At 35.5% G+C, this 26929-nt stretch overlaps 1 protein-coding gene across 4 annotated transcripts in view; it reads right to left on the bottom strand.

Moving 5' to 3' along the window:
* Positions 1 to 26504, bottom strand: part of FSD1L (fibronectin type III and SPRY domain containing 1 like) — a 48810-nt gene extending 22306 nt beyond the window's left edge. For all 4 annotated transcript variants that reach the window (XM_054584585.1, XM_054584584.1, XM_054584583.1 and 1 more), the window contains exons 1-6: positions 26330 to 26504; positions 21129 to 21224; positions 18828 to 18959; positions 11613 to 11714; positions 5837 to 5859; positions 1387 to 1508 (exon numbers count right to left, since the gene is read on the bottom strand). In XM_054584585.1, the coding sequence (XP_054440560.1) occupies positions 1387 to 1508; positions 5837 to 5859; positions 11613 to 11714; positions 18828 to 18959; positions 21129 to 21224; positions 26330 to 26344 (490 nt within the window). In that variant the 5' untranslated portion in view covers positions 26345 to 26504. The remainder of the gene's footprint in view (positions 1 to 1386; positions 1509 to 5836; positions 5860 to 11612; positions 11715 to 18827; positions 18960 to 21128; positions 21225 to 26329) is intronic.
* Positions 26505 to 26929: the final 425 nt, after the last annotated feature.

The following is a 26929-nucleotide window of genomic DNA, read 5'->3' on the forward strand; positions in this document are numbered from 1 at the left end:
CCCCAAAAGGATTTTTTTTTAAATTATACCTTATTCCTTTAGACTGTTTTAACAGTCTTCCAAAAAAAATCCTAATTGTGCATGCAATCTACTTGGTTGTACAGTAGGCATGGCCTTGGTCTGTTAAGATATTACTGAAAACAAGAGAAAGTAATAGTGAGACTACTTTTTTAGTAGTTTTTTTTAAATTAAAAAAAAAACCCTCATGTGTGTACATTCACAACCCACCACTCCCGATTGTTCTAAATTTAGAAATAGTGCGAATGATAACATAATGGTTAGTGATTCTGAAAGGCCAATTTATAGGTGGATATCCAACAACAAGTATACTTTCTTCATCTGTAACTATAGTTCCTCCTCTTTTCTATTCTTCTATTAACTCCTCTAGAACTTCCGATCTATATGTCACAAGTTAATACTTCACTTATGCTACCCTTACTAGTTCCATTAGTTTCATGACTATTAACCTTGCTTTTCCAATCACATTTTAAATCCCTGATCAAATATTCAGGGAAGAATGTTTTCATATCAACATTATCTATTCAAAAACAGCTAACCTCTAAAAAATGAAATGCAGTTCTGTTTAAGTAAACTAAGCAACAGTTTCAGTAAACACTTCATTTTCAAGAGATTTTCTGATCCCTCAAATCACCATGTCCAAATTGTTTTAGATATCAACTTAATATTACTTGATGCTGGGTAAAAAGAGAATACTAATCAAAGGGTCTTTAACTGGCTCTTTCACACATGTGGACAAATAATTTGGGACTTGATTTCAAATGATTTTGGCTACTGAAATATCATCATACTACTACTCTAATAAACCAATGTTAACATTACTACTGAAAGTAAAATTCCACCTGAGCCAACAGCAAACACAACAATAATGGTAATGGTAATGGTAGCAGCTAACATTCATTGAGTATTAAGTCTGTGACAGGTACTATTTCAAAAGCTTCAGAGATTTCAATTCATTTAATCCCTATAAAAACCCTAGAAGGATAACATCACATTGTAAAGATGAAGAAAATGAGGCAAAGTTAAATAACTTGTTCAAGGTTACACAGCAAGTAAGTGGCAGCCAAGGTTCAAATCTAAGAAGCTCGGGTGTAAGACCCAGTGTTAACCATTGTGGTGTACTGCTTCTCTCAAAACTGATGATAAAATATATCCCTTAATGGGATTCTTAAAAATGATATTTATATACCAGTAAATAATTTTCTAAAAATAAAGACTAGCACATTTAAACATTCCTTAGCTGAACGAAAGAAAAAAAATCATGCTATATTTCTTTAATAGTTACATGCCAATGTTCACACAGAAAAATCTTGCAGAAAGAAATATTTTTTATATATAACTTTACATAAAGTATCTGTACTTACTTACCTGGCAAAAACTTCAAAGTTTGCAACATCTGTCTTTCCTGAGAAAAATCCACCATTAAATGAGTCATGTTGTCACTGACCTTTGGCTTCAAAGAAAGGCGGAAGGCTGAAGCCATTGTTACTCTACGGCAAACACAAACATATTTTTAAAACTAAAAGAATGGGAAGTATCATATATTTAATTTATAAAATGAAAAGACAAATTACTTCACCCTCATGATTTCAGAAACTTCAACAAAAATAACAAAACTAAAGAGAAATGTGCTTAGTCTTTGAAAATTAACTAATTAAAAACTGTAAAATGCTTTTAAATTTAAAGACATTTAAGGTAACTTTAAAGAACTTTCCTCCAGCGAGTTTTATAAAGCTGCATACAAGTATCACAAGAGACAAATACTCGATATAAAATCATCTTTAGCAGACCCAACAGCCATCTAACCCTCTGTACACTCAGTCTTACTGACGTCCTGATGCCAGCCTTGCTCTTTTCATACGCCAAACAAGGAACTGTGCGTGCACCCTGGTTCAAACATTCTCCCTAGGAGTGACAGCTACTCCACGTATCGTCAAGTAAGAGTAGAGGTATACTGACCAAATACTGTATAGCATGGTAGCTGCTAAGGAGAGGCCATGGATGAGAAAGGAGAGAAGTGAAATCACTAGTAGGTGTCCCCCTGGTGTATCAACATCAGCTACAGGGAAAGGATACAGGAAGAACAGTCCTGTGCAACCACATGCCGTAGAAATAATAGGAGTTCAATAAATACGCATTAGATGAATGAGGTATAAAAACTAAAACACAAAAAAAGAAAGAAGCCATAACAGACCTCATTTTACCCACAGTATAGGGAAATTGTTCTGTCAATTAAAGCTGGGAAGAAAGGGAATTATCATGTTCTATTAATCTGTCATTTTAGCTCAAATTTCAGTTTTTCACATTACAGGAAATTTCCACAAGAATCACAACTTCCTTTATTATCTTTTGTCAAAAAACAAGAGAAAAGTACTATTCATGAATGCTCTACTCCTAGTACACAATTGGGGAGAGGAAGTAAATAGAGCTGGAGGAACAAAGAGAATACCAGGCTTAGTCTTTCAGAGCTGCCAAAGCTACTCTAGAGATCAAAGGTATTAAAGATATCCAACTTGTTATTGTATTCACTTATTTTAAGATGAAAAAGGCTATATTCAGTTACTTTATTTCATTTTAAAACTAGGAAAGTAATCACTTTATTTAGAAACAAAGTTAACTAACCTATTTATCAAGAAGAAAGTGCTACAGTGAAACCCTGAAATACAATTTATGGGGAAGGGAACCCACAGACTTAATGAACTGAGTGTTTTTCTCATACTACTTTAAGCTGCTCCTTCTCAATAATAACATTTCAGATTATATCAACAACACATTAGGAACAAAGTCTGTTGAAAGGCTTCTGAAAGAGCTGCATTCAGATAGGTATTTAGTAAATGCCCACTGAATCAATGAATGGGTTTGAACCTACTTAGTTGCTTCCAACCTGATTGTTTAAATGCATTTTTGAACTGCTGAGAAAAGATATCTAAAAGTATTTTAGGAAATTTAAATCTGAAACTTTATCTGCAAAACTTTATTTAACCACTATGGCCTGAAAAAATAAGTTCCCCCAAAGTGCAATAGGAGGGTCTATCAAAGCCTTAAAAAAAAAAAAAAGAAAGAAAGAAAGAAAGAAAGAAAGAAAGAAAGAAAGAAAGAAAGAAAGACAGACTCATTTTTTAGTCAATGCAGATTTCAGTCTCCATAAATCAAGTTACATGTACAACAGCGCTAGAATTTTTCAAAAAAACTGAACGTTTTATTTTTAAACTGAATATCTTCAGACAATTGTGCCCTAAAGCACACACTAACAATCTAAAATCCATAGATAATATTACAGGATCCATGTCATTATCTTAATGTTTTAATTCACCCTGACTTTCTTGGTTTATTTCTAATAGTAAAACTGAATTCAAGGATCAATTTTCTGCTTCATTTTATTTTTGTAGAGAAAAATAACTGCAAAATATACAGATGGGCATTTTTAATTTCCTCAAACCGCCTACCTCATTAACTTTACCTTTCCTCTCCTGGCCCCTTTCCTTCAAGAACTGGTCACTCCCACAATGTACGTCAACTAACCATCCTCTAACATTACTAAGCATCCAGAAGTGTGTACCACTGCCTTGTAAAGATGCAGAGATCTGCTATTTATTATCTTCTCATTTCTGTCTTTAGTGTTTCCTGTCACTCCTGCTGTTCCCCCTGTATAACTTCTGCCACATAAAATGATAAATACTGAGTTCTCATAGATGCTTTAATTTTTAAATATTTGGTTCCTTGTGGAAGTATGTTACACACTCTTCCTTAAAATACCACTTTTGCCCTCAGATAAGGGAATAATTCTTTCTTCCCTCAGTGAAAATAATTTTTATTATGACTACATATTTATTTTTATATTATAAGTGGCAATAATAGATTTCTAGAAGCTTGGATATCATACAACTAATGTCCAGAGAAACCTAGATATTATGAAACTAAAAATCAAGTTTAAAAACTTAAGGCAAAACCCAGAAATGTTCCTTAGGTACAAAGTAAAAATTTTGTAGGGAGTCTAAAAAAAAAAGTATAGCCTTTGAATAACAAAACAAAAAATAAATAAATAAAACACATAAATGGAGTTTGCCCTGGCAGAAAAAAGAAACCCTGACTCCTGAGATCACTTGGACACTGACGAAACCAAGCCAAGAGGTTGGCTTAGATGAAGAGGAAAAGAAATCAAGCTTCACTAAAGAATACATTCAGCCATGAACACTGATCATAAAACTAAATTCTGACAGACAAATCTGGACAAAGAAGAAGAAGTCAGGGGTAAGGACAGAATTCTGGAAAGCACAGAACCATGGAGATTCCTGGGGGAAGAACAAGGGAGGATTTTGCAAGGTCTCTGACAAAGTCTTTGGACAGCCCAAAGCCTGATTAGGAAGTGACTTCTAATTGAGATAATCAGGGACCAGGGCTTAGCAGAGTAGGTGGCTAAATAGAAGAAGAATCTAGCCAGGATGGAAGACGGATCACTCACAATGAATTCCAGCATATACAACCCCAAACTACCTTTCCAAAAAACTGTCTAGCATCCAACCCTTAAATGACCAATACTTTTCACCTTCAAATTGTCATAACCTTTCTATATTTGGGACTTATAAGAATAATCCATGTTTTTAACCAGTCCCTATATTTATAAAAATAGAAAAAATATTAAAATTAATATTTGTGCTGAAAGTGCTATGACTGTCATATTAGTCTTGCCTCTAGTCAAATAAACAGCCATGAGAGAAACGGAATTGAAGTCTTCAGCTAAGAGTAGTAACAATAGAGACACTGGTTTTCACAAACCTGTAGTGAATAATTTTGTAAATTATCTGATGAATAGTAATTTCATCTAGGATTCAGAGTGGTGATCTGAAGAGCTGTGCTGTAGAGAGGGTCCCCTAATCCTCAAATGAGGAACGTAAGTGATCATCTCACTATAGTCAATGATCAGTGACTACCCAGGCCGATCAGAACCATCCTTTCTGGGGTAACCCAATTCAAAATTGCCAGCAGCTCCTTCAGCCTCTGTCTTCATTACTAGCAAGTAAGTACTCAGTGTACTCAGCTTCCTTTTATTATCCTCACCTGAGGACATGCTTATTGATTTTAGAGAGGGAAGGGAGGTAGAGAGGGACAGAAACATGGATCAATTGTCTCTCGACCAGGAGCAGGGACCTCTCTCATAGGTGCCCGACAGGGGACCTGAATCTTCAACCAAGGCATGTTCCCCTGACCTGGAATCGAACCCACAACCTTTGGGACCTTCTTAATCCTCACTCTATCATTATCAAAGACCTTTTAAGCTAGAGTCTTCCATTATTTTCTCTTCCTATAAACTAGAAAGTAGTGGCATTAGAAAGAGAAAGAGATGGCACCAGGAGCAGGATGGAATGAGAATACAAAGGTGTTAAAGAGGAGAGCAGTGAAATAAGAGAGCTTTAGCTCCTGAAGACTATTTAAAATGCTGTGACTTCTCAGAAAATAAGCACGCCTATAAAATTTAAGAACAACCAAAAATGCATTCCAGGAATATGTATTTTTTAATTACTCAAATTGGTTCCCTATCTATTAGCATAGTTAATTAAGAACTGTACTAAAACTAACTATATTATACCAGAAATGAAATTCTTTTGGGAGTACACAATTGTCCACAACTACCTTTTTTAAAAATCTTGCTAATATATATATTGTTTATTCCATAAAATATGCAGGTTTGTTTTTTTTCTGTACCTGACCATTAGGTATTTTAATTTTAACCAACAATTTCTATTAAGAAACTTTTCTTGAATTTCATTTCTGACTTCAATATCAACACTTAAATAAAAATGTAGGTTTTATTCCATACCTATCCTTGATCTGTCTGGCAGCCTTGGAGCAAATCAGGGAGAAGAGAAAGAACGCAGTTAGTGCTTTTCATGCAAGTTTCAATGGCAGTGACATGCAAGAAAAGTTAGGATATAAACCCTGGAATAGATTAGTTCATATTCACCACAATATAACTTATAGGAAATTTGTACAGTTTGCATCATCTTGTATAATCTGATGTGAGAACTACAGTACAACAATCTAGATCCTATATAAATCACCTTAAAAGGAGGGAAGTTTAACACTTCAAATTAAAACCAGATGACTATGTTTTTTCTTACCTTAAAATTATCATAACACACCTCCACTTTCATTCAGTCTGACACTCTTCCATTAGAACAATCAATCTCCTTCATGGGCCACACATTTCTATGCATTCTGATGATTTTCTTACACATTTCAAATCTGCTCTCCAATTTTTCTTCAGAGATCTCTTTCACTACTTCATAATGATTGTTCCAAGTATTCTCTATATGCTTTCATTGGGCAAAGACTTTGTATTCTCAGAGCTTGCCTGCTAACATATAAAACTAGGCTGCAGTTCTACAATCCTTTACCCCCAAAGAGTGAAGTTCTAATGGCAAAAATTCAGACAAGGAGAAACCAGAGAAACACTTCAAGCAATAGGGTCTTTCCCTCAGATGACTTCATAGGAACTGCCATATTAAACCTATTCTACATTAAGATCTTTATTTTTTATTTTTTTGAGAATGCTAACAAATTTAGGAAGGAGACACAGCTAGTACCTAGCGACAGTCACAGAAAAATAATAAAAAATACAAGTAAAAACTGTTGTTCCCTTTACATTTACATGCAATATAATATTTATATCCCACAAAAGTTTTTTTCCCATCCTGACCAGTATAATCAATGATATATCCAATGTAGGCCCATGGCTGTTTTCCTCTACACTCCATCCCCAGTGTTTAGCATAAAGTTTTGTTTACAGTAATGCTTAATATTATTAAATGTAAGTGAATATTAAATGTACATAACAATACTCCTGTTGCCTCTCTTCTTCAGTTCTAATATTGATCTTACTAGTAGTCATTTTTATACCCTGAAATATTCTGGTCTGAGAACCTTTCTGAAAACAGAACTGCAATTTAGATCAGCTTGTTATACAGTTCCAACATTATCATAATCAATTCTGTGACCTTGTATACTAATCATTCTATTTTTTTATTACGGAATTTAGTCCTCAATGTTTCCAAATATACTTTTCAAGCTCCACATTCTGCAGGAGACAACCCAATTCTGTGGCATATATAATATGTTCCTTAAATCATGACACTACTTGGGTACTAGGGATAAGAAATGTTACGGTAGTCGATTACATTGTTTTTTTAAAAAAAATTATTGTCATATATTCATAGGCAAGATTACAAACCAAAGATTTTAATATGTATCAAGGGAGGGGAAGAGGAGACTCTCTGCACTTAATTTTTTTTTTACCTATGGAGACACTTCCACTAGCATTAGCCTCCCTCTGTTCCCTCATCTCCCCTGGGGAGACAATATGACTTAATCTGATTATAAGTTTGAAAGCAGAAACTAGAAATAAGTAGCTCAGCACCTTTTCCTTTTTCTGGTAGCTTACCTACCCACAGAGAACACATATTCTGTTCTTTCCCTTGATGCAGTAAGTTTCACTGAAATAAGCCCTCCTCCCAACACAAACCTGAAGCAGCCCTGTACTGACCACACCCGGGTGGGTGAATCCATGGGACTCTAGGATTCCATGTTAGAAAGCTTGCCCATTGATACAAGCCAAATTCACCAATATCATTTTATCAGTACTTGGCTTCTTATCAGCTTTATTATTTTTATCTCATTTCCCAACTGGTTTAGAACTTGGTTAGAGGAAAGTTACTAACCAGTGACTCTCAAATAACCCAACAATATAAAGGTCATCACTTGTTTTTAAACTGACTATAATTATTCAATTTTGAATCTAGTGTTACCTTAATTTAGTAAAGTGCCATTTTTAGTGTGTGCAAGTATACACACGTACACATGCATGTAAAGCTTTAATGTTATTATTTAATATACTTGGCTCTTTGTGACAAACCAGATAATGAATAGATGAAAAATATAACTTAAGAAAAACTATTGTCCCGTGTACATATGTAACTATGCCCAGTTGGTAAAATTGGAGACTTAGTGGTTCCTCTTAATTTAGGTTCAAATTTTATAATACAAACACTGTGAAAATGCAGGAGGGATTGAAAAGGTTGTTCTTTGTAATGATAAAGAGTAGAAAGCCTCAAATGTTGCAAATATTTCTCTAAAAGGGCCCAATTTCAAAAAAGTCTTAAATTGGAAAATAGGTTAATTTTTTTTTCTGGAATTTCTTCTCCCCACACAGAAAGTTGTGCAAAAGGTACACATTACAATGCTGCTTGATTCCTCTAAGTTTCAATTTCAACTGTGATGCATTTTGTCATTTAAACATTTCTGCTTAATAAGTACCAACTGGCCCCATCATTTATCAGGGCTCTGTCTCCAATACTTTTATTTGCAACTACATAATTCCACTTTGTGAATTATGAAGAGGCCTCAGTGAATACTTGGATTTTTAGGGTATGGAACGGTATATTACTGGAAAGCCTTCAAGAATTATTAGTCATATTACTTTGCTCAACATGACTATTTTCTATTTCAATTTCAATCACTATTTCTATTTCAATCTTCTAGTGAAATATTGTTTGCCAACATTTCATTCCCTCTGTTCATATCAAAGATATCTCCTTTCTCTCTCTCATTCTTTTCCTCCATCTCTCTTGTTTTTAAAATAAATCTTACAATTCTGATCATTGATTTTATGAATTACAGGAATGTGTCACCTAAGATCAAACTTCCCTAAATAGAATAGTAGTCAGGGTAAAATGTATTAATAGTAGTAATCACAAATGGTTCTTTACTATTACCAATTAAATAAAAAAGTTAAACCAGAACTTTTCCCAATCTCTCTTGTTTATAATCTGCAATGAGCAGATATAGAAACTATTTTCTCCCATGACTTTATCCAGATCTTTGAAGGTTAAGATCTTATTGCTTCTATAACCCTTTTTAATAGCCTCATTTTTTCTTCTTTTACAGAAAGATGTTAGAAGCAAGCTACTCTAAAACCAGTCTATTTATGGAGCAACTAAATTGAATAGGATTTTCTAAACACAGTTAAAAAGGGAATAATAGTTTTAGATCTTATTGTCAATGAATCATTTTCCCAAACAGAACAAAATTTGATATTTCCAAATTTCTTTCCAATCAGCAGAAATTTTGAAACATCATTAAAAAAATAAGGAACAATGACCAAAGTTTAAAAGATCTGTGTTTCAGTCAATCACATTAACTAGCAAGATACTTAACTCTTTTAGGACTCAGTTATCTATAAAATGAAAAGCACTAAGGTATCTATAAACCTTACAAGTCCATTCTAAGCCACCTTATTTGTGGATGGCAACTTTTTAAAATTATCCAAAATGAATTAAATACTTTAACAGTCTAATTCTCTGACTTACAAGCTGAAACAGAGAAAGAGACAGCAAAGAGTTAAAATCAGAGAGCACTGATAAACAGCAACAGAAAACAGAACATATTCTGTTTCTGAATGATAATGATTGCAGAGAGAAAAATTCACTAATCCTGTCAAAAGAATGAATCCAGCAAAAGCTAGACATCAAAATTGGCATTTGCCTAAGAGGATTTATCTTTATTTTGATTTACAGTAAAGCTTAATGGAGGTCCTAGTAAAATTCTGAATGCCACACAACACTGAGAAAGTTTTCAAATCTTGTCTACATCTTCACATTGTTTACACTTCAAATTTTCCTACTGGGTTTGGGATAGACAGTTTTGTATTGTTTCCTTGAGACAACCTGAAAATGAGTAAGGAGCAAATATTTAATATTTTTTCAATAGTTTTTTGCAATATGTAATTGAGACATCTATCCTCACCCAAAAAATAACATACTAAGGGCATAACTTTGTAAATGAAAGAGGCTCAGTCACAGAGAGTGAAAAGAGAGAGGTTTAAAATGCTATTTTCCTTAGGAGGGGGAAAAAAGCACTGCGTGCTGGTTGAGTCCATACATTAGAAATTTTATATTTTCTATGTAAATGTGTTTATTAAAAAACCTATTTTTTAAAAAACACAATTACTTAAAAGTCATCTTCACAAAGTATAGTAAATAACTTGAAATAAACTTTGAATACAGTACTTGCATACATCTGTTCTATGACTAAGGACATTTACTTATACAATAGATTACTCTTTTATAGAACACCAACAACCATTATTGAAACAAAGAGGGTAAATTATAGCGTAAGCTATTCTTAACAAGTATTTAGATTTGTTTTTAAATTGCCTTCAAAACGGAAACAGTCATGCTTTTGTTAAAGGTCCCCTCCTCTCCCAGCGTTCCTGACTCCGGCCCACATTAGCTTCTGCCAATACTCCTGCTCCCTTGAACACACAGAGTGAGCTGCCACCCTCCTCTTGTTTGCCGCTCCCAGGGGTCAGAGCCTCACACTCACTGAACAATATTCTGATGGTTGTGAGTTAGAAGTGGGAAATACACAAAACCTATTCTCCCTTTTCACCTAGAATCAAATGTAGACAATATTGTTTTCCTTTTGCTTTAGTCTGTACATTTTATTTCATTGTAGGCACCAGGGCAAGTAACCATTCCCTCCTTTCTAGTCTGACAAGTGGGCTATGAGTGGCAAGACAGTGATGAAGTGGCTGGATAAGCTATATTGACTTGGAAATTGTCCCACAGACTCAGCTCTTCATTAGGTAGAATTCAAATTCTAAGTTCAGGGATGGGGAAAGACAGGAATATTAATTTTGGCAAAGGATCCAAGCAGTCGTTGTGCAGGCCAGCTATTACCAGAGAACCCAGATTTGGTGGGGTTTGGCTACTTATCCATCCAGAAATAAAGTTAATGATCAGACCTCAGCAGCTGGTGATCTTTCTGCATATGTTTACTGTCAACCAAACTTGTAACAGTCTAATACAGGGATATAAGCCAGCAAATGTTACCTTCTCAAGAAAGATTTTTCTATTTTCAAGTTTAGAGAAAAATCATAAAATGAAAACATTACGTGGACGCAAATGGATTATAAAGCCAGCTTTCTAACACTAGTGGAGCTCACTACTTTGTCCACTAAGACCAAGAAAAATAACATCAAACTCAAATATTTTATCTTGATAAGAATATTAGTGTGTAGTGTGCTAATTATATAGCTTAATTTCCCACTTTTTTCATAGCATTTTAAAATATATTTTATATCCTTATTCTATATCAGATATAACAGATATGATAAATTGGTAATCATTGAAAAAGAACTCTATTTAAAATAAAATCTAGAAACTAGAATTCAGAATCTTTTAAACACCAGGACCTAGGTTAACACATTAGCAATCTTTTTGCTCTATTGTTTATAGTTTCATACCAAACGCTGCCCTTAAATAAGAGACCCACATTTTTATATTTTAATAAAACATTCAAATAATTTCTTCAGCTAAATGGTGGAACATTTAACAACAAATTTTACTAAGCTGCAGTGCTCATCTGCATCAAGTGATGATGGTTTCCCAATCAGTTCATAGAATACAAAACTATTCCTTTTAGATTTTATATTTTTTAGACTGAAAAATCCAAAATTAAGAGGAAAAAAACAAATTTTTAATCAAAACTTTCCTTTTTAAGTGGATTAGTTTAGTTTTTTGGTTGATTTTTTTTTGTACCTTTGAAAATTCTTCAGCTTCCTTTATAGCTAATGACCGTGTTGCAAATTCTAGTAGCTCTTCAGAGTTCTCCAGGGCACTATTACATTGACTAAGCTGACTCTAGGGGAAAAAAAATTAATCATTAAAATAAAATTTCCTATTGCCATCAGAATTTTAAATATATAGTATTGTTATAATGAACTTACAAACAATTTAATAGCAATAATTGAACAAAAATATTGTAGAGAGCTACTGAAGCAAATCAATCACTAGTTGTATTTTCAAGAAATTTTAATTATCTTAATACATTATATTTAACATCTGTCCATAATTTCTCCATAAGAGCTTAACTACATACTGATAAATATATACTCATCATTTAAAAACACAAAAGAAAATAAAACAATTATAAATAACTGGGGTTAAATTTACTTAAAAATTCTTCTCAAGCAGAGCAATCAGAAAACTACCAACAATTTAAAATAAAATATCAAAATAATCCACCTGCAGACAACATCCTCTATAATGAAGATTGTACTTAATATTTATTTAAACTGAAGTTTACGAATCAAGTTACAGGTACATTCAACTGAGCACAACTTTAGCATTTATCACAATACTGAAATAATACTCCTAATTGCTAATTTACAGTTACCAATAAAGGATAACACAGCAAAAAAAAAAAAAAAAAAGCTAGAGCCTGAATTTCAAAAAAAAAATAGTAAAGAGGAATGAGAGAGTAACTGTTAAAGTGATGTGCTCTGTTATGTGATGTGTTAATTTCACCTAATGCAATCTTTCTTATTCAGTTCTCTCTCCTTCACTCTATCATTTGTGGATCTAAAACTAAGCCCCATCATGTGAAAATATTGTTAGCGATACCTTTAAACACAGACCAACCAATTTCTATGCTTTTAAATGTATCCAAGATTCTTCTTCAGAATAGTTATTATGATCTATTCCATATGCAAATCCACTTAGTTTTCCCTTAAAATCAGCACTAAATACAACCTGTGGCTCATCTTATTGGTTTCTAGTATGTTCTATTTTATTTTGGGAAGGTAGAATAAATAATTCAGCCATATTTTGGGTTAAAATAGATTTTCATGGGTTATTCTAAGAACCTAACCACAATTTGTAAAAATACTGCTCTCTCTATGAGTAAACTTCTTAATGCCAAAGATGAATGAACAAATCACCATTTAAATTAACAAACCACCATTTGAAATATACCATTTATAGAAGAGCTTTAACAAAAGAGTTAAGGAAAATCACTGAAAACAAAATAGTAGGTATAAATGGTCTATATAGGATCAGTAGGGCAGACTACTCAATGTAGTAGTAAAGTAAAAAATACCAAGAAGAATAAAGAATATATCTCAAAGAACTATTATAGAAAGAATCCAATCTAAAGTCAAAGTTTGAGATAAAATAATCTAAGAAAAGGCAATGAGTTTGCTTTGAAGAGGGAAAGAAAAAAAGGGGGGTACAAAAGAATACACTTAAAGAGTACTAACTTATCAGTTATTCAGAAGAATTATTATATTATCTTTTTAAATCTTTTTTTAAATGAACATGTCTTAAAAAATCATTGCCTGAGGATACATTTATTGATTTTAAAGAGAAATGGAGGTGGGGAGGCGGGATGAGGGACAGAGAAGTATCAGTACGAGAGAGAAACATTGATCAGTTGACTCCCGTATGTGCCCCAAACAGGGACCAAACCCATAACCTAGGTATGTACGACCTTTCAGTGCACAGGACAATGCTCCAACCAGTTGAGCCACACTGGCCATGGCAAAAGAATTATTAAATTATCTTAGTGAAAACAGCATGTTACCAAGTTTGTGAATCCAAAGGAAGAACAGGGATGCTCTATTATCTCCAACTAAAAAAGGAAATGGCATCTGCAGCCAAGTTGTGACTCCTTTTAATATTTAGTTTTTAAACTATCCCAATAAAGCTTTATGGTTTACATTACCATTTGGCTGATATGACTATAGTTTTTCCTTTGAATTATAACAAAAGAACATTTTCAAAAGCAAAGTTATGTTCACTAAGATTATGTTTCAATAACACAGTCTTATTTTACAACTTACTGCGCCTCCAATAACCCTTGATCCCTCCTAGCTCACCATTCCTACAAAAAATTGCCAAAATTTTTGTGGCACTGAGGAGGAGAGGCAAGTGTTAAGAACTGAAAAGGATAGTGAAGTGTAAAATAAAAGGAGGAAAAAAAATAAAACAACAGAATAACTGGAAAAAATGAAGATCTGAGGTGATGGTACAAAAAGAGATGGCGCTAACACCCTTGCAGTCACCACTTCCAAAAAGTATTTAAAAGTCTGTTCCTCCCCATTTGCTGCAACATTTTGAATCCATCATCTATATTAACAGCTAATGATAAATTTGATATAATATACAACACAAAGTAGACAAAAGTATCTGAGACTCTATGAAAAAAGAGAGAATTTAATGACCTAATTATGTATTACTGGGAATTTAGTCAACAACTAGAAATACAAATTCAGTCATTTATAAGAGCAATAAATGCAACAATAAATGCAAGTATTCTAAGGGTACTACAGATTTTGTGTGTACACACCTATGGGTGGGCAAAAGTAGGTTTACAGTTGTAATACAAATAAATAATAAATAATAATACAAGAATAAACACTGTTTCACATACTCACAACTGTAAACCTACTTTTACCCATCCTGTATATTCTACTCTGTACGTGGCTGTCAAAAAATAAGTTCTGATATGAATATACCACACTTCTTCTGGAAGTTAAAAGACATATTTTGAACCAAAAAAATCTACAATGCATAGAGATTATCTAATTCTGAAAATCTCAAACATCTTGAGTAAACAAGGACCACACTCCAAAAGATCAGAATCTACATGCCATGACACAAATGTTAGATCTCTCCTCCCAATCAGCACTTGGCTTCAAGATGATTCTAATACTCTCCTGGACTTTAATATTTATTTTAACCCTCTCCTCCCTTTATAATTAAGTCCTTTCTTTCCCTCAAAGTGCTTCAAATCAGTTTTAAAAAAGCTGTTTTCTAAGTCAATTCCTTTCATGATTTCTCTCCATTATGTACTGCTATACAGTGCTTACATTTACATTATCCTTAAATGTTATATCTTTTATAATTTTTGTTTACTCTTATAACTTATAATCTTTGCCAAAAGGACCTGTTTTTCCTTTTCTTTTAGAATGTGAAATCCATATAGGCACAGTTTGCTCATTATTACATACTCCAAATCCAGCATAGGAGTAATTCAAATTTTAATGAACGAATACATAAAATCTAGATAATGAATGCATGAAATCTCATCACTGACAATCAAATATTATCACTGACTTACCCCTATAAATTGTGCTGAGGAGAAACACTCTAAACTTCTCAAATATGAATTTTGAACATTAAGATGTGGAACACTTCCAGTTTCTCAAATTCTCTTACAAATCTATATTATCTTTAGATTAAGCATAACAACATATAATGAAGATGATAAAATAATTTTTGAAAATTCAATGGTAATTATGATTTCAATATCTAATCATGCCTCACTAAATTTATCATTATAAAGACTTTGTTATACAATGTATGTGGATTTTGAGGATAGGGAGAAATGCAAAGTAGAGAAAAGGACCTAAGAGGATCTGGCTAGTCAACTGTCATTAGTTAAAAGCTGGCAATATAATAGGATAATGAATAACATGTGGCAAGTAGGAAGTATTTTTCTAAACACAAATGGCAAAGTTCCTACTTCTAAAGAAGGGTGTTTAATTGAATCTTGGCCAATTGCAATTTTTTTTAAATGTGTCTTTTGCCTGTGTCTAGCTCCCCTATTAACAGTGCCAGAAAAATAAACAACATACACAGTTAAGAAGAAGGAAGGTCCCAACAAAAAATTGGCACCAACCAGGTATTCGGAGCTTATAGGTAGGAGAAAATGAGATTAACTAATATCAGCAGCATCGCAACATCACTCACCCCAGGAATGGTTAAAGGTCAGTAGATAAAAATTAATAATGCACATTTAATATGCATGAGATTTTTGTCACTTGATGGGAAGAGGGAAAAGTAGTAGAAAAAATATGACTCACAGCCACTTTACTGGCAGATTTAATATGTGGTATGGGCTAGGTTGACAGAAATGTTGGCTGGTGAGCACAATGAGGATGGAGATTATTAGAGTTGTTCTGGAGAGAAAATACAGGAAGGAAGAAAGGGAGGTTAAAAATTAAGCAACTAAATACTTAGAAGATACTACAAACTGGTGCTGTGAGGAGGGTATAGAAATCTGCACAAGATGAAAATTGAGTTTCCCTTTCCTGGCTAATCTTGTTTTTTAAATGAATAATTTATTGAGGTTTATGGATAATTTATGACTAAATAATTCTTTGAATGATTTAAGTAATACCACCCTCAACTCCCCAATATAAACAAAAAAATCCCTAACCTGGGAAGTATGGGCAGACTTGACTGGGTATTTGAACCTTAGAAAGCGCATGTGTACAGTGTGTGTAAGAGAGAAAGAAAACATTTGTATTCTTCCATAGCTTTCAGATTCTCAAAGATATGTGATCAAAATCAACACACAAAAATCAGCTGTATTTCTATACAGAAAAAAAAATAAACCCAAGAAGACAATTAAGTGAATAATCCCATTTACAAGAGCACCAAAAAGAATGAAATACTTTGGAGTAAACTTAACCAAGGAGGCAATAAACCTGAACACTACAAAACACTGCTGAAAGAAATTGAAGATGACAGATAAATGGAAAGACAGCCTGTGTTGTGAACTAGAAGAATATTGTTAAAAAGTCCACACTACCCCCCCAAAATCTACAAATTCAATGCAATCCCTATCAAAATCTCCATTGCATTTATTTGCAGAAATAGAAAAAAAAATGTAATTCATACAGAATCTCAAAGGGTCCCAAACTACCAAAATAATCTTGAGAAAGAAGAACACAGTTGAGACCTCCTTCATATTTCTCAATTTTAAACTGTTATTACAAAGCTATAGTAATCAAAACAATGATACTGGCATAAAGGCAGACATACAGACCACTGAAACTGAATAAAGAGCCCAGAAATAAACCCTCACATGTATGGTCACATGATCTTTAACAAGAGTGCCAAACCACACAATGAGGAAACTACAGAATATTCAACAAATGGAACTGGGAAAACTGGATACCTCCACGCAAAAGAATGAATTTGGCACCTTACCTGACACTATGCAAAAAAATTCACTCTAAATGGGTATTTACTTCTAAAAGACATATTTTTCATTTTCATCAATACCTTTACTGATTTGGATATTTTGAGTATGTCAGCTATCTCCCGTAATTGGCTCCTAGTGGGTAGAGGCCAGGGTGCTGCTAAACCTCTTCCAATGCATAAGATAGCCCCACACCAAAGAATTATTTGGCCAAAATGTCAATAGTTCCAAGAAACTTCATAAACCACTTTTGACATGTTCGATCAGTCACAATACCTTCTCCATTACACTACACAAATCATTTTTTGCATTTCAGTTGTGTTTTTACCTTTCTTAAAATAATAAGGCATACTACACCAAGAATGTTGCATATCTTCTTCCATCTTCAATATTAAAACAGCTGCACAGAAATTCACCAATTTTGGTAAGTTTTTAAAAAAATGCACGCTGATAATGACAGCTGTCATGATACAATTTAACAAAATTGTTCCAAATGAAGTTAAAGGCAACTAAGCAGTACTAGAACCATCATACAGAAAAAAACTACATGAACTTCTTGGCCAACCCAATATAAACATCAAATCATTATGTTGAATACCTAAAACTAATAAAATGTTATATGTTAATTATATCTCAATTAAAATAACAGTAAGAATAGAAAGCAGCAAGAGTTGGCAATGATGTGGAGAAACTGAAACCCTTGTGCACTCCTGGTGGGAATGTAATATGGTACAACAGCAGCATGAAAAACAGTATAGAAGACTTTCAGTCAGGATGGCAATGTAGGTGAGCACAGCTGGCCTTCTCACACAACCGTATCAAAATTACAACTGAATTATAGAACAACTATTGTATAGTTCAGAACCATAAGAAATCGAGCTGAATGGAGGACCTACAACTACAGAATTAAAGAAGAAACTAGATCCAGACTGGCAGGAAGGGCAGAAATGCTGAATGGTCTGGTCCCACACCCAGGAGTGCTGAATAAAAATCAGGAGGAATGTCTCAGGAGAGGAGCGCCCCAGCCCCCACCAGGGCCCCCAGCCCAGGGTTCCAGTGCCAGGAAGAGAAGCTGCCGTAACTTCTAGCTATAAAAACCAGCAAGGATTAAAGCTATGGAAGACAGAAACTGCTGGACAGAAACACCCTGTAGAAGACAGAAACTCCCTGGCAGTTCCTCTTAAAGAGCTGGCACACAGACTTACTCAGACTCACTCCCTCTGAGATTCAGGGTGGGGGCAGCAGACTGAAAGGCACCCAAGATACATGGTGAGGAACTGAACTGCCCAGCATTAGGGCGGGAGCTGGGGGGCAGCTTTCTCCCACACAGAAGTGTTGGCAGAGGCCACTGTACCTCTTCTGAGCCCTCCCCCAACAGAGCCACAGAACAGCCGGTGGGTGCCCTATCTGAGACTCAATCTAATCTGACTCAATGTTTTTGCCCCACCCTGGGGATTCCCTGAGACTCCTCCCCACCCAACCTTCAGGCCCACCTAAGTCGTTTCCAATAGCTTCCATATGAATGGGTTCTTTTGGCCCATACTTCAGATTTTCCTAAATTCTCTCAAGCAAGCAAATACTGTAAGGTTCCACTTAATGAGGTATCTAGAGTAGTCAAAATAATGGAAAGAGAAAACACAATGGTGGTTGCCAGGCAGTTGGGGGGAGGGGCAAATGGGGAGTTGTTCTGTGGGTATGGCACAGAGTTTCAATGTGCAAGATGAAAAAGTTCTAGAGATCTGTTACACAACATAAACATAGTTAACATTACTGAACTGTACATTTTAAAACGATTAAGAAGGTAAATTTTACATTATGTGTTTTATCACAATTTAAAAAAACAAGGTATCTATGACTAAAAAGTTAAAAATCATTCTTCGACAACATAAAAATACAGTTATACACAGAAATTCACTAATTTTTGCTTTCTTTAAATCAAGCATTAGACTAAAATTATTTATATTTAGATAGTTTTATGATCTCACCTGTAATTCTTGTGATTTACGAACTTGTTCCTGCTTGATACTATTAATCATACTTTCTTTCACTTCATCCAATATAGAGTATAAACTATCAAATTCTTCATCTAACTCTGAAAGTATGTTAGTAGAATTTTCCTATTTAATAAACAAAACAAAATGATTTTACTAAAGAGCTGTCAAACATTAAAAATTAACATATACTTATCAAAGGAGATAATAGATTTATATTATAAACCTTCTTAGCCTAACATCCTAAAATATTAATATTTGACATAAGGCCTTAAAAACACAGAAATCCAAGAAGCTGGCTGTTACGCATTTCAGCTAGGCTATGAGTTAGGCAGCCTTTTATGGACTGGCCCATACTCTCTCCACCGTTTATAATACCATTTAGTACTATTTCCACAGGACAATGTGAGAGGTTGTTTTAAGGTTGCAAACTCTTTCCAGACCTTCAGGCTCTAAGGCAGACACTAAGTCACTGATTCTCAACCTTAAGTGTGCATCAGAATTATTAGTGAAGCATTTTAATAAAATATTCTAGAGATTTTTATTCCATAACTCTTAAGATTGAAATAGTTTGGACATATTGGGGTGAGGCTAATTTTGTGTAAATTTTAAATCATTCATGTTGTCTAAAATACTGCATTTACAAAAGATAGACAAAAAATTTAGAAATTCCTTAAGGGCTCCTAAGAGATTTATCAACCACTGAATTTTAGTGCTAGAAAGAACCTTGGAAATCATCTACTGACTAGAATTTGTAGTCAAACTCCTAAATTTTATGAAATTAAATACAGATAAGTGACTTGCCCAAAACTACACAACTAGTTGATAGTGGCAGAATTAATAAAACACTTCAAGTCTATTGACTTCTCAATGCTTCATTAGGCAAGATGCTATTACTTCAACAAGAAATAATTTAAAATATCTCTGAAATCCCTAAATAAGCCATTTGTATGCTTGCAACAATTATAAGATAGAAGAAGTTATCTTAAGACATTTTTCAACTTAAGTGAATCATTCATTTAAGAGAAGCAAATTGGCATTAAGAACTAATACATACAATCTACTGTAATATAATAATCTAAGAACAAGCTGTGGGAGAAGAAATGTGTCATCTCAAAGGCAGAAGTCCTAAATCAAATCCCACATCAACCACTCAGTAATAATAGTTTGACCTTGGACAAGTCATTTAAACTCCTCAGTTTATTCATCCAAAAAGAATGGCACTACCCTATTCTCCTCAATAACCAATTGGCACATTCTAATGGTCTTTCCCCCACATAACCCCATCTTCAGCAACCAGTACAGCTTAATTCCCCCTCTACTTTTTTCTGGATTCTAAGGTAGAGTTCCATTAATATGCCAATTAGAAAAAAATCTTAGGCTAGCTTGATCTTATGGTCTCTTTACCCAGGTGTCAAATGTGATGATTTTTTTTCTCCCACAGATCAAGAGTTTTACAACCACTAGCTTTTCTTAAAGTGAATTTGTGAATTCACCAAATTTTCCAATGGAATAGTTCAAGAAAGACAGTTAAAGTGGTGAAGATCATAATCAACTGACTTCAATCATATTACATTCAAAAGTGAAGGAAATACAATGGCCATAAGGTTTAGCAGGTCTAGGACCAGGCAATTACCTAGCTTAAAACAAACAAAAACCATAGGAAAGGATTCACTGTAAGTGACCTACAAATCTTCTGTTATTTTACAAAGAAATGTCCTTTACATTAACTAAGGCAGATTCATGCAAAAGCATCACGAGGTTACTTTTAAGGTACCTTCCACTATCAACATTTGATTATTTACAGTACAGATTATCTTCCCAAACCTGGGACGATTTCCTTAAGTATTCCTCTTTCCTTATTGGGCACTTTATCTTTTACTTTTATGTTTTACCTTCATCTACTTCTATAAGGAGACCTTGTAGCATCTACATTTTTCTTCCACTATTTGCTGTAAAAGGAATGCTTAGCTTCCCAGTACTTTTGAGAAGGTATGATTTCCTCTTAGTTAGAATTAGAAAAGACAAATATAAAGAGGAAAAGGACAAAAGTGAGCACTTTAATATTCCCTAGTAACTACAATTCCAGTTTTCTTTTTCCCTCACTACTTGATCATTCCATGGAGAATGCATGAATAGCAAAGATAGCATTTCTGTTTATCTGCCATTTAAAAACCCTTTTCTCATTTCCATTAGTTTATAATCTAGAGTTGATGGAGTGTTGTTATACTTCTGATGTGATCCAACAATCATTCATTACAACATATTACACAAACATTTAAAAAAGATTCATACCTGAACTCCTTTCAGTGTTTGATTTAGTGTATCAATAAAGTTCTGAATTTCATCATTTTTATTTGCCAGAGTTGAAATGATCCTTTGTAGAGCTTCCTAGGATTAAAAAAAATGAAACATTAAGATATTTTAATAAAAAAGAATTATAAAATTCATTTACAACAATTCTTTAAATAAACCCTTTATGTGAGAGTATATTATATAATAAATAAGAGCAATGTAAATCTTCTTGTTCAAAATTTCCAAAGGCCTGTAAGTAAAATAATGGGATATGTATGTGTACTGTTTTAAAATTTCTTATTCCCAATATACAAGTTAATCACTATCATACCTTTCACAATGAAGATGATCACAATTAATACCAATAGTATTATTTTAGGTCAGAAGGCTGTTGCAAAGAAATAAGACGAAACCTTAAACATTGCAAGAACAAATGGAAACTTCTAATAAAACATCAGGATATCAGAACTAAAAGCAGAGAGACACTGAATTTGACATTTTATTTATTCATAAAAGTAAAAACATATTTTAGAAATATGAAAGTAGGTAGTAAATATGCAGCTTAAGTTACAAAATTCATTTTAATACTTACAGATGATATAGGAGCATAATAAATAATTTTAGTAGCAAATACCTCACACATTTTGATAATGCTTCCTATTTAAATAAAACACTTAGTTATTTAACTTTCTCATACACTCTAGTTCAGTACTATCCAATAAAATTTTCTGCTATGATGGAAATGTCTTCATATGTGCTGTCCAATATGATAGTCACTAGCCACGTGAAGCTAATGTGCTTTTAAAATGTGGATAGAGCAACTGCGGACTAAATTTTCTTTTTTAACTCCAATTTCACTTTTTATAGCCCCATGTAACAAGTACTGTCATATTGGACAGCACAGTTGTTTAATAACTCTCCATGGATAGTAACAGCAAAATCCAAACAAGGTACTTGTATTCTCAGTAAAAATCAAATGCAAGTAGTTTTACTTTATAATTTTCCCGGGCACACAAGCTTTGTATCTGTAAGCACTGACAAGTGTAAATATTTTAACAATTTCCTGTAAGATTTCATGTGATAAAGGTTCTCCTCAAAATATAATCGAATACCAATTTAAAAAATTATACAAAGTCTGATGAAGGAATAATACTTTACATAACTTTTCATAAAGCATTATGGTAGTAAAAAATTAAAAAGAATTACAACAGTTCTCATTTAATTCTTTCAACAACCCCTGGAGATAGGTAGATCTTACCATCATCCCTGGGGCTGCCTAGGGCTCTCTGCTGTGTGCACTCAACTATACTACTTCCTCCCATCCTCACCACTGGTGGTATTTTAGTACAATAACACAATGAAGTTATGCTATTAAAGAAGACCCACACCAAGAGCTGGCTGTTTAGCCTGTTGGTGTAACTCCCAGAAACCTGTGTACCAAGATCTGAATGCAAAGATGACCTGTAGAATGCAACCAGGACTTGGGGGAGGGGTGGGCACAATTGAAGCGATGTAGAAAAGGAAGGCAGAGGACCTAAGAGTCTTCCAAGTATTCATGTAAGATAGGATCTCTATGTATTTAAAAACAGCACAATGAAACAGTAAAAGTGATTCTGCAGTCCTCAGACTGTGTATAGCACGCTTCCATTGAGACTGGGCTCTTTCTGGTTCAAGGATTGTCTCCCCTTCTATCCCTAATGGCAGGGTTACATCCGTATTATAGAAATGAGAAAATGAAGATTCAACCAGTTGCGCAAAAGGATACTGCTAGTAAGGTAAAGGTCATGCTCAGTCTGTGTACAAAGCCCATGCTCTTGACCACTTTAGAATATTTCCTCTAAATCTAACCAATCTGCCCATCATATGAAATAGCCATACAGTAAATTATACTCTTTTAAAAATTTGGGCCCTGGCCAGGTAGCTCAGTTGGTTGGAATGTCATCCTCACCTGCCATGGTTGCGGGTTCAATTTCCCATCAGGGCACATACCAGAAGCAACCAATGAATGCATAATATTCCTACAGCATGTACCTTTTCCTAGAAACAGCAACCGCTATGAATGTGAATGATCTGTACAAAATTTTACGTGAAACTATCAAATTCTATGGGCCAAAATTCCAAAAAGAGGCAAATGTCTTATTTCTTTCAATGGTTTCTTTGAATATACACATTTCATCAGGTAAAGAAACCTTCGGGATTTTACCTTAAAATCACTTAAGGACATAACCAAAGGTTTGAGTATCAAACAAAGCCACCTATCCATAACACATCCTGTTCACAAAAGTGTCCCAGAAACTTGATATAAACAAAATCCCTCTGTTTATTTCTAGGAGATAATACTGTGGTTTTCTGTATCCAACAGTATGCCTCACATACCCAAGGCAATTATGTTTTCTTCCTCTACTCAAACAGAGCATCTGTTGCTAACACAACACTGAAGTCCAAGTTATTTTCACAGACAAAAAAGCAGCTGGTCAAGCTAATCCAATTGCTGACCAAGCTTCTGTAAGACTGTTCTGTTAACTTAACCTCTATTGTCAGATTGCATGAGTCAGAACTTCCAATCCTCTTTCAATTAGGATTTAACAACTCTTCTTTTAAACCACCATTACAGATAGAAAAACAGAAAACATATTTTAAAGCTTAAGGTAAAAATTAGATAGACTGGATTGGAAAAAGTTACATAAACTACCAACAAAGGAGAAAGTTATTTTAAAGTTGGGATTATGAAATTAATAACAATAGCTAAAAGAGAGTACTCATGTATGCTAGGCACCAAATGATTTTTTAAAATTAATATGATCCTCACAATAACCCTTGTGAGGATTACCACTACCTCTATTTTATAAATGAGGAAACAGAGACTCACAGCAAATTACCCATGCTCATTCAGCTCATAAATAGTAGGAAAGGACACCTGGCTCCAAAGCCATCCTCTCGATAATTTGAAGCCCAAATCTCAATGCCTTATAAAAGGTTTATACATATTCAATCCATCTTTACCCATTACCACTTGCAGTAGCTAACCATTGTCCTCATGCTGACTAAGGTACCGCCCCTGCTACTATGTTCACCATAACATTCTATAATAGGAAAGAAAAACCAGGCCAGGGGTGTATTACTTACTGTCTTATTTAAAGAGAAATAAATATCCGGTTTAGTTCATTATTAGATGAAGTACAGGATAGGGCAAAAGTAGGTTTACAGTTGTACATATGCGAAACTGACTTTATTCTTGTATTATTATTGTATTACTTTCCATATAAACAACAGTAAACCTACTTTTGTCCCACCCTGTAAGTAACTGATTCTCCAGTAATTCATAATAATAATTCACGGTTATAAGTATTAACACCAGATACTCCTTTTAAGCTATAAAACAAAATAAAAAGTTTGTTAATTAAAAATATTATTTAATACCACCAATGACATTTAACACATTTTCTGACAGTGAAAAGTTGATTATCAAAGTTCTCACAAATGAGCTATTTTAGTACCATTAAGGAAGAGCAACTAATTCTTTGCTTCCTCTGGGGCAACCACACATAGTACGCACTGGTACTCATATACTTCATTTGGGAGGAGACCAAGCAAGTGCAAGCCTTTGAACTTATGACCGTGGCCAGTGGCCGGACCCTGCAGGAGGCATGGCTTTCTCAAGTCCTCATGAGAGTGAGGGATAACACCTGCCCTGGCAAAATAAGATGATCCGTACAAAATACTTCTTTAAACTGTATTTTATAGCACACTGAGTATATTATTTTTATGAACTTTAAAAACACTGTATATGTTTTCATAATGAATTCTTTTACCCGATTTTTTACAATAACCCTACAAAATAGTTGTACTTCTGCTGCAGAGGTGAGGAAGTAGATTAACCAGACTTAAGTGATTTGCTCCATATCAGAGTCAGTAAATAGCAGCATGGAACCCAAGTCTCTGGACTCCAAGTCTTTGCCCTTCCATTTGCCCTGAACTAATAATATCCATTCAGATATCATATGACTTTTGTCTGAAAAGTTAAATAAGCTGTGAAATGTTTTACAAATTTAGGCAGAGATGTCTTAAATGTGTACATATTCAAAATTCACAAAATGCAGTTTTTTTAAATGTCTAGTAGTCACATAAATAAAAATTCAGTATACCCAACCGAGTTTCAAGACACAATGAAATCCTGTGCACTTTTGTTAAATACTAGAATAGTCAGCTCAAGTAGGTGAATCCAGGCAAAATTATAAAAAACATTGTTCTCGTAAGTCTTTCCAGTGCTTTCTATCTAATAGAAAAGAATGGCCTCTTGGATATGCCTTTGTTTTTCCCTGCTTCATTATTAATAACGCTGTGTTTCCTTACTGTACTATATTTCAATTACTATCATCTAACAAAGAGGAGAACACGGTGGTTGATTTCTATGTAGGGATTATGACTGAGTATTAATAACTCATTTCTAATTGTTCTGAAAACACTGGCTATGCTCGCTAAATATTTTTTTTTATTTGAACCGGCTAGGTCTCTATGTATCGTTTACTTACTATGTTCGGACAGTGTAAAACATGCCACAATCATCACTAAGGGAATGGGGCCAGCAGCACCGAACTGGTCCAAGAGCGTGCGACCGCCGCCCTGACAACTCTTAAGTTTTTTTCCCCTCACTCCAACCTACACTAAACACTGAGACCTGGCGAAGCAGCAGCCACCAGGCGGGTAGAGGCGGCACTAAGGAAGATTTGGCTGCCCCTCTGAAGACGTACGCATTGTGCCAAGAGCCGTAGGACAAGACAGGGTCGGGGCAAGAGCATCAGCTCCGGCGTCAGCAGGTAGACCCCATGTGCCTTGGCTGCCTCTTCTGCTGAGATGGGACAAACCCTTATTAGCGTGCTGGGAGGCAGCGAGAATTTGAGGGGGCCTAGAGCGCTGCAGAAAATCAACAAGAAATAGGGACCGCTCGGTATTTACCTTGAGGAGCCGGGGCCCAGGACCAAGTGTAGGGCAGAGGCCAGCCCGGGTCACCGGGCGCGGTCCCTGCAGTCCGGCTTGCGCCGCTTCCCTCCCTCCGGGAACGAAAGCCGGATGGCCGCACCCCCGCCGCCACCGCAGTCCGGCCGGGCCCTGCCACCCCGTGCGCCCACCGCCCACCCCTCCCAGGCGCCCCGCCCACCCTCCGCCCGGCCGTGGTGGGCCACCGCCCCCTCCCCGCTTACTTTCTGGGAGTCCATTGCCAGGGGTTAAGCCCTCTGGGCCCGAAAAGGCGTAGGAAAACCGTGTGAGGAGGCAAAAGGAGGTGGGACACGCCAAGACCGCTACTCGGGGCCGCCGCCGCCGCCTCAGCCTCAGCGCACAGCGGAGCCTCCCGGCCCCGCCCGGTCCGCGCCCAGCGCGCGCGCGCGCGCCGTTGTCGCGCCGCGGTTGCCTGGGTGAAAGGGCGGCTCGCAGAAGGGAGGGGGGGGAGAGAAGCGCCCCGAGCATGCGCGCTGCCGTCGGTCCGGTGGAGGTCGGGGTTATCGGGTGCCAGGAGGGAGGGGCGGTGAGGAGGAAGGGTGCGCCGCTCCGTCCTGAGGGTCCTTTGAAAGAACGTCTGCCGCTTTTCCCCATCCTCTTTCCTCAGCACGCACGCTCGCTGCAGGCCTTGGAATGGACCATCGAGCATCCAGCCGCTGGCGGGTGCGGAGGGCGCGGGAAGGAAAGCTCTGGCCCAGGACGGAGATCGGCCCCCTTTCCATCCCGCAGCTATCGCACCTCCCCACCCAGGCGCTGGAGGAGCGGCCAGGCAAACCCTAGGATGGGGCTGTAGCGAAAACATG

This window comes from Pteronotus mesoamericanus, unplaced genomic scaffold, assembly GCF_021234165.1.
Source record: "Pteronotus mesoamericanus isolate MK-2021 breed Mesoamerican mustached bat unplaced genomic scaffold, CSHL_Meso_final contig_78, whole genome shotgun sequence".
Taxonomy (NCBI): Eukaryota; Metazoa; Chordata; class Mammalia; order Chiroptera; family Mormoopidae; genus Pteronotus; species Pteronotus mesoamericanus.